This window comes from Coccomyxa subellipsoidea, assembly GCF_000258705.1.
Source record: "Coccomyxa subellipsoidea C-169, whole genome shotgun sequence".
NCBI lineage: Eukaryota > Viridiplantae > Chlorophyta > Trebouxiophyceae > Coccomyxaceae > Coccomyxa > Coccomyxa subellipsoidea.
Window position 1 is genome coordinate 852,338 of NW_005178036.1, and position 14,937 is coordinate 867,274.

The 14,937-nt window shown below is 50.8% G+C and overlaps 5 protein-coding genes across 5 annotated transcripts; 2 read left to right on the forward strand and 3 right to left on the reverse strand.

Annotated features, from left to right (window-relative positions):
• Window positions 1-40: 40 nt before the first annotated feature.
• Window positions 41-1,783, forward strand: COCSUDRAFT_33087 (thioredoxin-like protein). The gene is made up of 6 exons (XM_005647968.1): window positions 41-186; window positions 269-320; window positions 449-548; window positions 688-835; window positions 952-1,120; window positions 1,217-1,783. The coding sequence occupies exons 2-6, from the start codon at window positions 294-296 to the stop codon at window positions 1,277-1,279; spliced, it is 507 nt and encodes a 168-aa protein (XP_005648025.1). The 5' UTR covers window positions 41-186; window positions 269-293; the 3' UTR covers window positions 1,280-1,783.
• An 87-nt stretch (window positions 1,784-1,870) lies between these two features.
• On the reverse strand, window positions 1,871-5,393 carry COCSUDRAFT_63020 (hypothetical protein; the record flags this gene model as incomplete). Its single annotated transcript, XM_005647969.1, has 12 exons — window positions 1,871-2,077; window positions 2,258-2,526; window positions 2,663-2,804; window positions 2,911-3,047; window positions 3,160-3,397; window positions 3,489-3,608; window positions 3,706-3,833; window positions 3,934-4,139; window positions 4,238-4,379; window positions 4,489-4,752; window positions 4,930-5,188; window positions 5,316-5,393. The coding sequence occupies 12 exons, from the start codon at window positions 5,391-5,393 to the stop codon at window positions 1,871-1,873; spliced, it is 2,190 nt and encodes a 729-aa protein (XP_005648026.1).
• Window positions 5,394-7,997: 2,604 nt separating this feature from the next.
• COCSUDRAFT_53353 (hypothetical protein) lies at window positions 7,998-9,156 on the forward strand (the record flags this gene model as incomplete). Its single annotated transcript, XM_005647970.1, has 2 exons — window positions 7,998-8,247; window positions 8,397-9,156. 2 exons carry the CDS (start codon window positions 7,998-8,000, stop codon window positions 8,615-8,617), a joined length of 471 nt encoding a protein of 156 aa, XP_005648027.1. The 3' UTR covers window positions 8,618-9,156.
• COCSUDRAFT_15294 (protein serine/threonine phosphatase 2C) lies at window positions 9,128-10,150 on the reverse strand (the record flags this gene model as incomplete). The annotated part of the gene is made up of 4 exons (XM_005647971.1): window positions 9,128-9,304; window positions 9,460-9,689; window positions 9,778-9,967; window positions 10,040-10,150. The coding sequence occupies 4 exons, from the start codon at window positions 10,148-10,150 to the stop codon at window positions 9,128-9,130; spliced, it is 708 nt and encodes a 235-aa protein (XP_005648028.1).
• A 1,365-nt stretch (window positions 10,151-11,515) lies between these two features.
• On the reverse strand, window positions 11,516-14,788 carry COCSUDRAFT_53354 (phosphoglycerate kinase; the record flags this gene model as incomplete). The annotated part of the gene is made up of 13 exons (XM_005647972.1): window positions 11,516-11,873; window positions 12,045-12,204; window positions 12,294-12,376; window positions 12,477-12,552; window positions 12,690-12,797; window positions 13,013-13,167; window positions 13,305-13,416; window positions 13,572-13,685; window positions 13,810-13,842; window positions 13,968-14,089; window positions 14,201-14,310; window positions 14,409-14,503; window positions 14,759-14,788. 13 exons carry the CDS (start codon window positions 14,786-14,788, stop codon window positions 11,845-11,847), a joined length of 1,227 nt encoding a protein of 408 aa, XP_005648029.1. The 3' UTR covers window positions 11,516-11,844.
• Window positions 14,789-14,937: the final 149 nt, after the last annotated feature.

Below are 14,937 nucleotides of genomic sequence, written 5' to 3' on the forward strand. Positions count from 1 at the left end.
AAGATTTATCCCCAACATTGTGAAATTGTCTGCACGATCTGAAATCGTCATAATCGACAGACATAAAAGCACTGTGAACTTTGTATTGACGCTCATTGTATCGCAGACTACCTCTGTGCTGCTGGCATTTACAGATATGCACATGATGGCTACCCCTCTTGATGGTCTTCACATGCGGCAAATGAGGTGCGATGGGTTTATGTGTTCAAATATCGTTTCCTGTTGCATTTGAAGCATCTTTGATAATCATGTACTGACACCATTGCAGGTTCTCAGGAAGGTCTATCCACAGCATGGTACCTCGTCCTAGATCTAGACAGGTATCTTGCTGCTGCTTTTGTTAAAGGCAAAAACAAACTTGATCTAAGAGTTAACCTCCCTGAAGGGAAGGGATGTAATCAGTCCTCAGGGGACAGGTGCAAGAACTCAAGGGGCCTTTCTTATCCAGGTCGCCCGCGCCTCCAGGGAAGAAGCCATAGCAAACATGCAGTCATACAAAGCTGGCCTGACAAAGGCTTTGACCTCACGCGAAGACTCTCTTAGAGCAGGTATGCTGTTCTGTGTCATCTCATCCTGCACCTCCAGCGTCGAATAAATTTTGAAGGTTTTTGTTCTCTCATCCATGTTCTGAGGTCCGATCAGACCACAAGCAGAAAGGCTGAGTACTTTTGTTTTGAATGCCGGCAGAGGTGGCAGCAAAGGCAGCAACTGTAGAGGAGGGATCATCTGAACAGGCGACAACATTAGGCTTGAGAGAACTGAACAAGGATGATTACTACCCCTTTTTGAAAGAAAACGCTGACAAGCTGGTTATTGTCGATTTTTACACAGACTGGTGAGGCCATCGATCCTCTGCTGATACACAGGACGTCGCTTGTGGCCCCTTCTAGCTTGCTTCCTTGCCCTGGGAAGCTATAGAAAAGAGACTTCACCCCTCGAATCTCGTTACAGGTGTGGGCCATGCAAGCTGATGGTTCCCATTTTAGAGGAGTTGGCTCGTGAGTTGAAGGGCAGAGCAGAGATTGTAAAATTCAATTGTAACAAGAACAACAAGGAACTTGGCGTGTCCTTGGGAATCAAAGTGGCTCCAACCTTCCACCTCTATCGCGCCGAGAAACAGGTGCGATGGTGCGTCAAGCCTGCTGTAAACCAATCTGTGGTTGAAGTGGCATCATTTATCTTGGGCTGTGCGTGACTGGCCTTGCCTGTGCTGCAGGTGGCTATGATGACAGGTGCCAAGATTGATGAGCTGCGCGAGTTGATAGACAAGCATATTTAATGTTCTGGGTGCAGCCATGTGGGCCATTGCAATTCCAGAATACCTTGTGAGTGGACAACATTCAGTGACAGCCACGCTGTCACAGCATACTCTCAAACAAGCCAGGTAATGTTTCAATCGGAAGGATGCCATGCGCCGCATCTTGCTCGGGGTCATTGTATAGATGAGCAGGCCCATCTCAGAATGTCACTTAGAAGCTTGACATGCTGGATTTTTTAGGGCAATGCCATGATGGTTGTATCCCCTTTGACGAGAGAGTTGACTAAAGGATTCAAGAGGCGACCCGAGAATTTGAGTATAGAATTACAAAGTTGTTTTCCTTGTATGAGCACCCTTAAAATAGCTATGCAATTGTCACCACGCTGCCGACCAGATGTGGAGTAGCTCTGTGTTTGAAACTGGCAAGGACAGATGACAGTACTGTATTACGTTTGGGTCTGTCTGCTGATGAACACGTATTGATGAGACAGGCATGAACTGTGATTAATTAATATTCATAGTTATAGTGTACATGGACTACTAAAACACACTGGGCCACACTTTGCATTTTTGTAGGCATCTCATTGTTGCACACTGTGCTCCTTGACAGCTTCAGTCCATAAGGCCCATGGCCTTGAGAGCGTCTTCATCTTTGCCTGCATCTCTTCGAACCGAAGACCGCACAGCACGTGCCAATCTCTGCTTGGCCAGCTCTTCTGACCCCTTGCCCTCGGCCCCAAGACTACTCTTTGCTTTCAGAGCTGCGCGCCTCCGGGTGGTCACTGCAGGCGGCCCCCTGCCTGCTCCTCCATACCCCACCTGTGACAAAAGCAGCACACCACTGTGACATACTTGTGAGTATGTAATGCCTTTGATAATGACGATTATAATTATTACACGCTTTTCCTGCTAGAGGCTAGGTGCGTCTGCAATCCAGCAATGTTGAATGCCATGCTTGGACCAGGAGCCTTCAGAATCTCAGAGATTGCGGTGCTGTACCTGCTGGGAGCAATCGAAGTGAGCAGGCGCGCTGGCGTCTGCCGAGGCTCTGCTGGGGCGTTTGGGCACAGCGCCGCTGCTGGCCGCTCCGCCGGCCGCGGCCCCCCGGGTACGCTTGCGAAGGTTGCTGGCGCCGTGTGACAGGCCCGTGCTGTCGCCACTGTGCATCGACATGTCCTCCCCAGCCGATGCCTCTCCAGGCATGCTGCTCAGACCGCCTGGCAGCTGGCCCACTGAGCCGCCCTGACGGCCCGAGGTCGCCGACGAAGCTGCACAGCACACACGTATACCCGTTACCGCAAATAAATGCGCCAGTTCCACAGTATGCAAAATTGCCCCTGGGTTGCATGACTGAGAGCAAGGTTCGAGAGACAGCAGGCATGTAGGTTCTGCGCCACGGAGTACCTCTTTGTGCTGGGTGGGCAAAGACGTCCTGCTGAGAACTTGCAAGGTTGGGGAGCACGACAGCTTCCAGAAAGTTCCCCAGACGAGCAGCTGCCAGTGTCCACTCCGCAGCCTTGTTTCCAGCTTCTCCTGGCTGCGATCCCTGTCACATCAATGCAGGCCATCAAGCTCAGGTCGCACCAAAATAAGCTCACAGACAGAGTCAATAAAATTTCACAAAATTTCCACAACTCGCTGTGAGATTATACATTGTTGTCGCAGGTTGGCGAGACGATATCAGCTCCCACATTCTCCTGGTCTTCTGAGGGCTCTGGGCGCGAGAGGGCCTGCATCTTGCGCAGCCTGGACTTGCCCCTCCCTGGGCTCTGCAGCCCTGCATCATCCGCTGCACAGGCACAAGACAGCAGCTGTCAATACCGAGCTCTTCTGGCGCACCAGGGCATGCTCAAGAGCTGGGCACTGGGCATCTCTGCAATGAGCACAGGGAAGCGCTTCACCTGGAAGCTCTGGCCCAGCTCTGCTGCCAGCATCGAGCATAGCTTCCAGCGGGTCACAAGCAGCGCTCTTATCAGCCCCATTCGGCATCAGCAGAGCATCTTCCATTCGCTGCTGAGGTGCTGTCGGGTGCTTCTGGGTGCCCGCTCTGGCGCCAATGGCAGCCTTCAGCGTGCTGCTGCATTTCCTGGGGTCTGACGTGCTTGTGTGGCTCAACTTCCGCTGCAGAAGTGTCCCGTCCTGTAAGCAGCAGGCTCTTCAGCCTTTGTGTTCTTGAATCACATAGCTGCAATGGGTGTGATGGATCATGGTAGCACAACCATATGCCAACCTGCTGAGGACCAGAAGTCTGTTTGGCTGCAGTGCTCGCCCTGCTGGGCGCTGTGCTGCTGTCATTGGGTGCAGCAGGGTCTGCTCGGGCGGCTGCACGACCGGTGCCAGAAGGTGCTGCCTGCACAAAAGTATTCGGGCATCACACTGAGCATATCAGAAGTGGTTGCACGCATGCATCACAGCAACATAATGTTAGTGTGTATCTCGGGGCACACCTGCGGTTTGTGCTGTGTCGCTGCAGGGCGCACAGTCATCTCGAAGGGAAACTGTGTGGCTGTGTTCAATTCCTCCTCGCCAGGAGCAGGCAAAGGCGGCGCGAATCCACTCTCAGGAAGTAAGCACCCTGCGAGAGTTGTTGAGAATTCCACTCAAGCAGCCAAGCTGTCTTATGTAAACGCGCGGCTGGCAACTTCCCTGGTCTGAGATCATTGGCGGTTGCTTACCAGCAAGAGCGCTGTCCACCAGCCAGTCCGGTGTGACGGCGATGACGTCAAAGGCCCTTGCATGCTTCCACTTCTCACCCATGGCCTTCTGAATGATCAGGTGGCTGTTGTTGCGGCTCATGCGCTGCGTGTACTTGCCGCCCAAATGCTTCACCAGCTCCTTAATTGCCATCTTGGCATCCTCAGTCATGCCCGATGCACACACCCTGCATTGCAACCAATGACAGCCTATCATCTCTAACGATGCTGGGCGTGGGACACACTCAGCCTCCCATTCACAAAGATGACAGATGCCTGATCTCACTTGACACCGTCCATGCCGGGCATAGGCAGCTGGTAGGGCAGGGGCTTGCAGGTGACTCGGTCGCGGCCCAGCTGCTTCACAGGAGCGCCATATTCAATGCTGAGCTCCACCCAGTAGGGTGTGATGCGGTTGGCATCTGGCACTGCACACATAACAGGAAAATCATAAAACCGTTCATTGCATTTTCTGGCCTGAGGTCAAGGTCTCTATCTCCTCTTTAGAGTACAACAATCGCACAGCAAAGCCCTTACCCATCTTGAAGTCTGGCTGCCGCATGGCTTCCGCAAGTCGAGGAGGTGGGAACCCGAGAGGGCAGACTGCATACGCGGATGAAGGGCTAGCGACCAGGTTGATGCGCTTGGCATCAAAAGAACGTCCGCCAGCCTGCCTGATGAGCTCATGCACACGCGCTCTCTCTGCTGGGTCGTGCTCCAAAGCAGCCAGGCTGAACCAGCAGTCTCCCAAAGGACTGCGCTTTGAAGCTGCCTGGCCCCTTGCATGTCGAGATGCATCCCCTGTTGTTGCGCAACAATGTACCATAACTCACCCTCAAGGTGGTCAAAGGAGCATGAAACGCGGTCTTGTTTCAGTAACACAGGGTCACCACCTGATTTGCAAGGAGTTGAATCAACATGGACAAGTGATTTTGCCCTGTGTGCGCCACGTCCTTGCAATCTCAGTTGGACGCTCACCATCACAGCTACTGGCAGCTGGAAAGCCAGCCCTGCTCCCTTCCCGGTTGTCCAGCAGCTCACTGCCATCTCTGCTCTTCCGGGGCCCTGCTGCCAGAGCAGAGGCAGGGTTGAACAGCCACGGCCTGTCGTCTTCACGCATTCTGGATGCGCCGCATTGCCTCAACCATCCTGCGTCCAGCACGCGCACCAGGGCGCCGTGCTTCTGCTGGTGCTGCCTGATGCACTGCAGCTCATCCACCATCAGGTCTGAGCCCACCTGTGCAGACCATGATATTTGTCTTTAAGCAGACCTGTTGCATCACAGGAAAAGGGCTCCAACTGCAGCTTTTGCGCCTGCAACACTCCTGTCATCCCTTCAGCAATGAGAAAGAAGAGCAGCGCACCACAATGTGAGTGATGAGCGGGTTCAGATAAGGGTATCTGCAGGCACCGCCTTCGCGGCATATGCACGCGAGCTCCATGATCTCATTGCTTGCGCAGCATGCCAGGAATACCCGCAGTCCATCAAGGAAAGTGAAGGTCTCACTGGGCGGCCCCGCCACAAATTGCTGCCTGTCACCTGATGATTAGGAGCAAGCCACCTATATGCTTAGCGAGAAGCAAATGCAATCCTGCATTTTATGGCACATACTGGACAGTACTCCATGTAATAAGCATAATATCAGTACACAGTACCTGGCAAGGAACGTCTGGATTCAGGTGAGCGACCAGAACTGAAGGCGTCTGCGTCCGATTTTACAGGTTGCATGCTCGTGCTTGGCTGCGCTGTGTACTCTGCAGAGATTATTTGTTGCCCCACTGCCTTTGCGGCTTGTTCGGCAGCTTGCCTGCAAATTATGATAACACATTTGGATGGCTCATACGCTTGCCATCTCCACTCACTAGAATGCTGCAGGTAAGGGTACACATTGCTTTTGTCCAGAGGGATGTGTGAGCCATCAGTACCTGTTCGGCAGCACGCTGGATGTTGTTGGCTTATGTCCGGTGGACTTTGCAAGACTTTCTTGCTGCAAGCGTGTCTCCAAGGCTGCCGCATGGGCATCCTGTGGTTTTTTAGCAATCACATCGTAACACGTGGCAGCGGATGCATCCCCAGCTTTCTGTTGTTGCTGTGGTGGTAAACCAGAAGGCACCAAGAAGTCCTTCTCGTCTGCTGAATAGACACCAGTCTGCGCTGTCTCCTGAAGCCAGCTGTCCCACACAACAAGAATGGTGCCCCATAGATGTGCATGCCTGCGCCAAGACCACCTCACCTTTGACATTCCTTCAAGAGTCATCCATCAATGCATACATGCTCTTTCAGAATATTTATCATTAAAAATTGCTGAAGTTCACACCTTTCTTTCTCCGATATTGTGCGGGGTCCTTCGCATCCTTTTATGATCAAGTGGGTGCATGCTTTGGTCATGTTCTTGGAGTAGACGCCATGCCCTTGCTGGATCACTCTGCCCAGGCTCTCCTTCTCAGCAGCATTATGACCTGACGTTGATATTGTCAGACCCTCGAATGGCCCTAGCTCATGGCCCATCAATGGTACCTGCATGATGTCAATGCTGCATCAGGGAAGCTGCTTGCTGTCATTTGATGGCATAACACTTGTATAGTGTCAAATTATGCTCACCATCCGGCCAGCACTATGACACGCCCAAACCCATGTGGGTCTGACTACGGGCACAGCCGGCACTGAGGTCTTGGCACCCTGTACAACCAGCACTCTCCAGATTTCATTTGACGCTATGCAAGGCAAAAGCAGCAGGATGGGGACACTTGATTGGTGCAGCGCGCAGCCACGATACTCCAAATATCAACGATTTGGCGCCAGATCGTCTCACCTTGTATTCTGTGCTCTGCACAGATATTGCGACATAAATCTGTGGCTCATCTTTCTGTTCAGAGAGGATGCCACCAAGCTCTTGTACTAATTGTTCAAGCTCTCTTCGCTCCTGCGGAAACCAAGCGATTCAGATGGTGTTTTTGCAGCATATTCCACAATCTCTTGGGGGCAAAAGAACTTGCAACGTCTTCCTTTGCTGGTTCTTACCTGTCCTCTGCCCATAGCTGTGCAGCAAATGGACTTTCTTTCGAAGACTGACATTTGACTAGTGTGGGATTTGTCTTTCAGTTTGTTTTTCCAGGCGTGGGCTATCTGCTGTCAAGATGTGGGCAATGCAGTTTATCACATGAAGCCGATTGACACTGGATTATACCGCTGGGACTCGATACACACAAGCAAGTGTTGTACAAAAAAGTGATACTTGATGTTCTGATCCTGAAGTGACTCCTTTCTTGGAGCCAGACTTCGACTGTCGGAATTTGCAATTTGCATGTGCCATACCAATAAACTGGCCCAAGTCCCTTGGAAGCTATGGGAGTTCAGGGTTGTCAAAACCCTCGGCACGCTTCTGCCCATCCACGTTGGTTGTGGCCTCTGTCTGTGATCTGTGAGCAGCCTGCCAGAATTCCCGGAAAGTGCTGCATCTGGGACTTCATTGACGCAGGTCTTTCTGACTTCTGTGTGAAGCCATCGAGTTTGTACACTTCAGACGTCACCTCAATGATATCCAAGGCGTGGAGCATGCGCTATGCATTGATGCGGGCACAGTTGGGTTTGGAAGAGACGGTAACGCATCTTACCAGCAGCACAGGGAGCCTTTCTGATGCAATCGCGAAGGGGTTGGAGGTGTATCGCAAGGAGCTTACCCAAACGATATTTTTTACAGGCAAGCAGACACTTTTAGAAGATTATCGTGGGAAGATTGTCAATATATCGTAAGATAGTGTTTTGTTCTCTGTGAAGCGCGTCAAGCGTTTTTCTCAGGCACCACAAGGCACCTACAACAAACTCAGTGTGCTGACAACCATATCTGTCTGTCTCAGTATATGTCATTTTTTGTTTCACATGACGATCGGTGCATTAAACCACAAAGGTGTTCGTGATTCCAACACTGGCTTTATACCTGATCAATTTCAGCACTAGAAACACACTTCACTGCTCATGCTTCCCGCTCTCTTCCTACAAGCATTCCTGAACGCTCAATCCCTGAATTTGCCTTGCAGGTGCAGCCATGGCTCCTACACTGAACAGTAAAGCGACCAAGTCCAACTCAGGGGACTCAGCAGTGGACCGGTTGCTGATGCGCTGCATGCCGCGAGCGTCCCTTCGGTCCATCTTCTCAGGGGACGTGGTGGCCTTCAATTCCCCGCTGGCGCCTGCGGGGGGCCAGGAGAACATCATGGTGCGCCGCGTGGCGGCAGTGGAAGGAGATGAGCTCATCACAGATGACCCTGCCGACGCCAGCTTCACCATTCCAGAGGGTGTGCATTCTGCTTGCTCTGCACTCCCGTAAGAAGAGCTGTATAGATGTTGGTCAGTCCTGCAGGCCTTGGGATGTAGCTGGTTTGTGGGGTGTGTGCCTGCAGCATTTCCAACTCGAATGTGAAAGGTATTTCTTCTTCACACACAGGCCGATGCTGGGTCTTGGCAGACAATGAGGAGCTGAAACCTCCCGACGTGATTGACAGCCGGACATTCGGGCCCCTGCCAGTGGAGAACATTGTGGGGCGAATTGTCTACTATGTGCGGCAGAATGATCATGGGGTGGTGGAGAACAGCAAGACTGCCATGGCAGCAGATGCTGCTGTGCTGGAAGCTGAGCTTGACCTGGAGAAGCTCAGGGAGTCGTGAGATTTGAAGATTTGGAGAGGGAGTCTGTATAATATTTGTCGCCCAACCAGCAGGGATCATGTTGTGTCTTGAGGGATGTCACTGCCTGTACTTGTCGCCCAGCAAAGGAGCTAGTAGGTATGTCACAAAAAACTGGACACGAGAAGTTGACCGTGATACAGAAAGCAAGGCTGGACAAGTGTTGTTTGAGCGCAGAGAGTTTCAGCACGCATGGGACATTTCACGGGGTACCGTTTCATCTTCTGTGGCTCGCATTAGCTCGTGCCAGTCACAATATCAAGAATTGAATGGATGCAAATTTACATTTGGGATCAAAGCCGCATCTGCTGGCAGTTACCTCACGAGGCCGGGTGGAATACAATGGCTAGAACAGAGCAGTTGTCCCTGCATCGTCTCACACGTACAGCCTGGAACGACAAACACACTTGGTGTTGGAGTCTCGCCATTGGCTCAAGCTGTGTACACATGTGAATGCCCCTAGACGATGGAATATCCTGAATTTCTAAGGGCTTAAGCATGGATTAGTAACCTCACCTCATTGATGAGTCGCTCACAAATGTTCTTGACAGGTCTGCCATCATTGATGTGCCTCATAACTGCTGATAATGCCTCATCAGGATTGAAGACACCAAAGAAGCCATCACAGCCCAGCAGCAGGAACCTGTCTCGGTCTGTGATCTTAAATACCTGGACAGCAAGAACAACCAGCATACTGTGCATCAGAGACAAGCCTGTCATATCATGCAAGACACCTGATATCACAAAGCGATCGGGCAGTGCTGTGCTCTGCCAAAAGATAAGGAACAAATTTGAGCACCACTGCAATCTGCAGAGTAGACTACCTTCATGTCAGGCACTGCAGACATTCCTGCCGACTTGTACAGAGGGTCGCCAAATGATCGAGAAACCTCGACCCTGCCCCCAAGCCTGCCGTCTTTTGATACAAAGCCGCCTGACTTCTCGATCCGCGTCCTCTCCTGAGGATAGATTGCTTTATGATCGCGCGTCAGGGTGATGGCTTTCGGGGCCCCTCCCTCAGAAGGAATTCTTCCCAAAACACACTTTGCATCTCCTGCACAAAGGAGACATCTGATATATGGTCACAAAGCTTGAGTGAAATTACATCAAGTGAGTGGGGCTAAATTCAATAGACTCAGAACCACCTATGTTGGCCACAATGGCAGTGTCTCCAAGGATCCAGGCTGCTGCGCATGTGGCACCATCCTGCCATTCATTCCGCTTACACATCTCCAGCAGCACCGCATCAGTGCTCTGAAATCCCTCTGACACAGCCTGCCGTCTGCTTTTTGCATTGCTGCTCCTCTCCTGCAAAAAGATTTCACTCAGATCCTGAAAGACATTTCTTGTACTCAGCGCACTTGCAAAGAAAAAAGGACATGCAGTCTGAGTCGAGCGGCTTACAAGACCAGCAGCTAGCACATGCTTGTGTAGCTCTTCACTAGCAGCTGCGGCCACCTTGACACCTCCATGGCCATCAAAGACAGCAAAGAATGACACCCTGTTCCCACCCATACCGGTCTAGACTGTTGGCTCAAATCCCAGACAACAAAGCTGAAAAGGTTGCTGATCGTGACAGATAAACGGAATGCAGTCTGTGCCTCGATTCTTGCTCGTTGCCACAGTGGACAGTACAGACATCTGCAGAAGCCAGGAAACATTTCAAAGCCCACGAACCGAACGATGGGCGCACTGGACCGCAACCAATATCTAATATCCGTGAATTTTTACCTTCCATATCTACTCTACTGCCTCGATCATGGGCGGAAGCTGCTGTAAAATGGGTTCTAGGCGAGTGGGTCGTTTCCAATCTTGACTTCTTTCGGCCAGCCTCTACGTTGTCTTGATCGTCACACAAAGTATCTTTGGTAGGAGGAACAAATAGACAAGCAGAGGACGATATTTTTCCTTCATGGGGTCTCTTGCGGGTGTATATTTCCAGGTCATCCTGAACCGAGCCCATTGGAAGATGATTCCACTAATTTTTGTGCGTGTTCTATGTCACTCGTGTCCGAGTGACCAAGGCTATTTTCAACATCCCTAATTTCAGATGTGAAGTCTGGATAGATGAATAGAGGAAGATGTCTGTCTAGGGTAGAAATAAATGGTGACAGGGGTCTCTGGGAATCTAGACGACGAACGAACAGTCTTTTGTTGTAACGGTGCTGGTACCAGCACCAACATGAATACTGGAGATGCAAGAATTCCAAAGACCTTTCAGTGAATTTGCTGCTAATTGGTAGACATACCCTTGCATCATGGGAGCACAGTCTGCCATCGTGCTTATCATGACTGTCTAGCCTGTAGACAGTCATTGACTGGATCCTCAGACTACTCTTCAAGATCGGCAACCCAACGGCCATAGGGCATACACGCAAGGCGTCTGCAGCCATGTCTGCGGGGCCTACAAATGTCTGCAGCTGAGGTTGCGGGCTGTTATGCATGGCCCCGGTGAATCAGGCTGTCAGACGAATTTATCCATTACACAAGTTGAACTTGCAGCGTTCCTGACAAGTGAAAAAAAAAACCTGAAAAAAAGAAGCACCAGGCCGGGGAATGTGAACCCCGACTCAACTGGTGCATCTTTTTCAAGCAGAACATATTCTCACGTCACTTGCAATTTAGCAATGACTGGATCTGTAGTTACGTGGTTATGTAGAGCAGTTTGGGTCATGAAGCATGCACTGTGCGTTGTTGTTGCAGCTGTGCAGCTCATGATCTTGAATTTTGAAAGTCATGATAATGAACATGCATGCCAATCGATTACTAATTAGTAATTAGAACATTACTTGTGACCACCTTAAATTTGAAGCAAGCACTGAGCGTCCTGTAACAGGACTTGAAACATTCTCCATTGGCAATCTACTGTGGCCTGGACCAAAGAAGGCATAGGATTAACTGATTATCATGATGGACATTCTGGATGCGACTGGTGCCTAACCGTCAGGCCGTTGACTATCACGGTGTGACACGGTCGCTGCATGCGCATGGCATTCCTCTGTGACAGGCCTCCGAAGGCTTGCAGTCATTTGGACTGAACATGATCATCATCACTTGTACGGTAATAATGCTTTACTTGCATTGCGTAGATCATGCGTTCAGTGAAATGAATTGCTTCAGTACTGAATGGTGCATATATCTCATCAGTGATCCGCTGGCTCTTCAAGGGGCCATGCGTTGTTCAAGCATCCCAGCCATTCTGATTTGGCTTAGACGCCCAAGGTGAGAGCCCGCAGACCTGCAAGGCAGAGAACTTAAAGTGATTAAGGGGGAAAACATGCAACAGCTGGTAATGATGGGAGCTGGCACAAAGCACATGACGATGCACAAGCTTCAGCCACTTACAAACCTGCATACCTGGTGTCCTGGTCACCAATAAAAGACTTGGCTGTAAACATGTTGTACTCACCTGGCATCTTGTTGCCCTCAATGAGCTCCAGGCTGGCCCCGCCTCCAGTGGAGATGTGTGTAAAGTCTTCATGCGCACAACCTGCTGCCTTGACAGCCGACACGGAGTCTCCGCCACCTATGATCGTGATTGCTCCCCGCTTTGTTGCTGCTGCAATGGCCTGGAGGAACAGCAGGACGTTCATCATGCCCACACATCTCTATTTGAGAATGTGCATAGGATAAGTACTCGAAATATCTGTGCACCAACCTTTGCCATGGCATACGTGCCCTTTGAGAATTCCGGCACCTCAAATTTTCCCAAGGGTCCATTCCAAAAGATTGTGCCAGCATCTGCATGCACCAGACCAAATTTTGAGGATTAGCAGGACATGTCAGACTTGTCACACATGCGCCTTGATTAAGGGCACGTTTGAACTATCCTAGGTTTTACCTGCGAGCGCATCAGCAAAAAGCTGCTGACTTGCTGGACCGATGTCGCCTCCGTGGAAACCGTTTGAAATTATTGGCTGCAGCAACAAGGATTCAAAAATCTCAATGCTCAGCCTTGCCAGTACATTTGATGAATATCCTGCAAGCATGGCAGCTTGCTACCATGTTTCTCCTGAAAGCACACCTTTCCAGATCCAAAGTCCATCGTCCAGACAATCTTGGTCTGTGCACCTTGTTCAAGCTCTTCAGCCACCACTTGGTCGATGGGCAGGTACAGCTCTTTGTGCAGCTCGGCTGCCTTCCTCTCCATCTCTAGCGCTTCCTGCAACAATTTGCAACGCTCACGATACAGCATCCTCCGCACAGATGAATATGCCTGTGGCGGTGCTCGGCTGCATTGTCGCAGGCAACAGGCACTGACGTGGTTGGGGCTGGTGTACTGTCCAGCTCAGCTTCAACTAGCAAGGAAAGGGTAGAGAGTGCAAACCATGCTAGAGCAAGAATTACACATATGCACATTATATTTAGCAGGGTCACCTCCACTCGATGGGCTTCCTCGATCTCAGTGTCGCCCACAGACACACCCTTGGCCTTGAGGAACGTGAAGGCCATCTTGCCCCCAATGATCAGCTTGTCAGCCTTGTCAATGAGGATGCTGATTATGTGCAGCTTGTCAACCACCTTTGCGCCACCTGCACATTGCTGTTCACTTAAAGTGGCAGTCATCATGAGGAAAACTTGAGCACTCCATTGCAGCAGGTGTTGTAGTTTGTCACGTACACAAGAGCAGCAGGTCAACACAGGTCATGGTGGCACAGATGCCCCTCACCCAACACGACGACAAAAGGCCGTTTGGGGACATCAATGCTCCGAGCAAGGCACAGCACTTCCTTTCTGACGAGCGGGCCAGGGTAGGACTTCGGTACAAATTTTGTGATGCCCTGCAACATAGCACCTTCTTCAATGCATCTCAATTATTCTCTCAAAAATCAAACAACTGCTGCATAGCTGACAATCTTTCTGATAAGAATCTTGGTGATGGTGGAAACTTCGAAACTTCAAAACTTCAAAAGCATCGAGGTGCCTGAAAGCGTACCGTCACACTAGCCTGGTTGCGATGCGAGACTCCAAAAGCATCCATGATGAAGACTTCAGCACCAGTGCTCTTTGCAAGCGCTTCGGCAAATGCGTCGTCGTTTTGAGTGTCGCCCTGCTGGGAAGCAAGTACTTGGGCAACACTCCTTGAAGTATTGAGCGAACATGGATGAAAAGCAGGTCAGCTGATGCAGCAATATGCATCACACAAATGCAGAGTGTAGGCTGGGGAAGCAAACCTTGTGAAAGCGGGTATTTTCAAGCAAGAGCACCTGCACAGGTTGCAATTCATTTTATAGTCCCGGAGCAGAGCGACTATGTGCAACGTTGGCTTCTAACCGTTGGGGTGAACTCCTAGTAAGGCAACAACGAGATTGTGCAAATTAAGGGCTCGCACTTGGCCCGGTTTCATCGTGCCAATCCGAGCTGAGACAGCGTCTCCAATGCAGTCTTCTGCCAGGCCCACAAAGGCATCGCCCAAAATGTCCTTCAGTGCCGCCGCCACAGGCGCCAGCGAGGCTTTTGCCTTCATCTCATCCCACGTCTGTTTGCCAGGGTCTGGCCTACAAGATAATGTGCCCTCTTAGAGAAGACTGGGTTTGTACGTGACATCTTGCATGTCATGCACACATTGGCCGCAGTGTGGCAAGGCAGAGCCACACCTGCCCATGTGACTGGCCAGTATCAGAATGGCGCCACCTTTCCTCAGTAGATCGATGGTCGGAACTGTGGCTCTTATCCTGTACACGTGCAGCGCAGATGAGCACTGGTGAAGGCATTAGATGTGCACAAAAGCACTTGGATCACTCAATTACGCGACATACCAAAGTTTGCGCACCTTGTATCGTCAGCAATCTGTTTTCCAGAGAGTGGGACATTGAAGTCCGCTCTCATCAGAACCCTCTGCCCATTGAAATCAAGCTTCGAGATGTCCTTATCCGACGTGAGCAGGATATCGATAGCTTGCTGGCGCGTCTGCAAGACAAGGAAGCAATACTGCTCAACCAAGCACACGCACCTGCTATGAGGGAAAAGCTAGGTTTGCAAGTGGAGCCCTAACATGGCAATCTTGAGTACCCTTGCACTCGGCATGCGGGAAGATGCAGGGGTGGGGCAACTTGCTAGGTATTAAACATGCACAGCTTACTAGATGATGATTTGATAGATCGAGAGGGAAACTCGACGTACCAGAGTCCGATGAAGAGAACGTTCACCCATCTCACTGCATGCTATTCGGTATCGAGATTTAATCTTTGTCAGCTCTTAACCAGGATCGATCCAACAGAGTGTACGTTATTGTCTTCTGTCTCGCACTATCTTGATGATGCTGAGTTCAGGCTCTGTCGACATTTTCGGAAGCCCTGCCC